The sequence below is a fragment of the Egretta garzetta genome, unplaced genomic scaffold, assembly GCF_000687185.1.
Source record: "Egretta garzetta isolate BGI_Z169 unplaced genomic scaffold, ASM68718v1 scaffold7, whole genome shotgun sequence".
In the NCBI taxonomy this organism is placed as follows: domain Eukaryota; kingdom Metazoa; phylum Chordata; class Aves; order Pelecaniformes; family Ardeidae; genus Egretta; species Egretta garzetta.
In genome coordinates, this window is record NW_009260350.1 from 1321396 (window position 1) to 1321604 (window position 209).

The 209-nt window shown below is 72.7% G+C and overlaps 1 protein-coding gene across 1 annotated transcript in view; it reads left to right on the forward strand.

The window, feature by feature from the left end:
• Window positions 1-209, forward strand: part of CFAP73 (cilia and flagella associated protein 73) — a 3477-nt gene that overhangs the window by 2259 nt on the left and 1009 nt on the right. Inside the window, exon 2 of the mRNA XM_035898365.1 lies at window positions 127-209. This exon is cut by the window's right edge and continues 8 nt beyond it. Coding sequence (XP_035754258.1) covers window positions 127-209 — 83 coding nt within the window. The remainder of the gene's footprint in view (window positions 1-126) is intronic.

The following is a 209-nucleotide window of genomic DNA, read 5'->3' on the forward strand; positions in this document are numbered from 1 at the left end:
AGGTGAGTGCGGGGGGGGTCCCTGTCCTGTGGTGCCATCCTGCGTGTCCCCAAAGCCCCTTGCCAGGGGCCAACCCCGTCCAGGGCAGCTGCCCCCGCAGCCTCTCAGCCCCCTCCCGCTGCCCAGTTCCAGGATGTCCCGGCCATGCTGGCCCATTTTGGGGCGCTGGCGGGGGCGCGGGCAGCCCTGGCACAGCAGGCAGAAGCCGG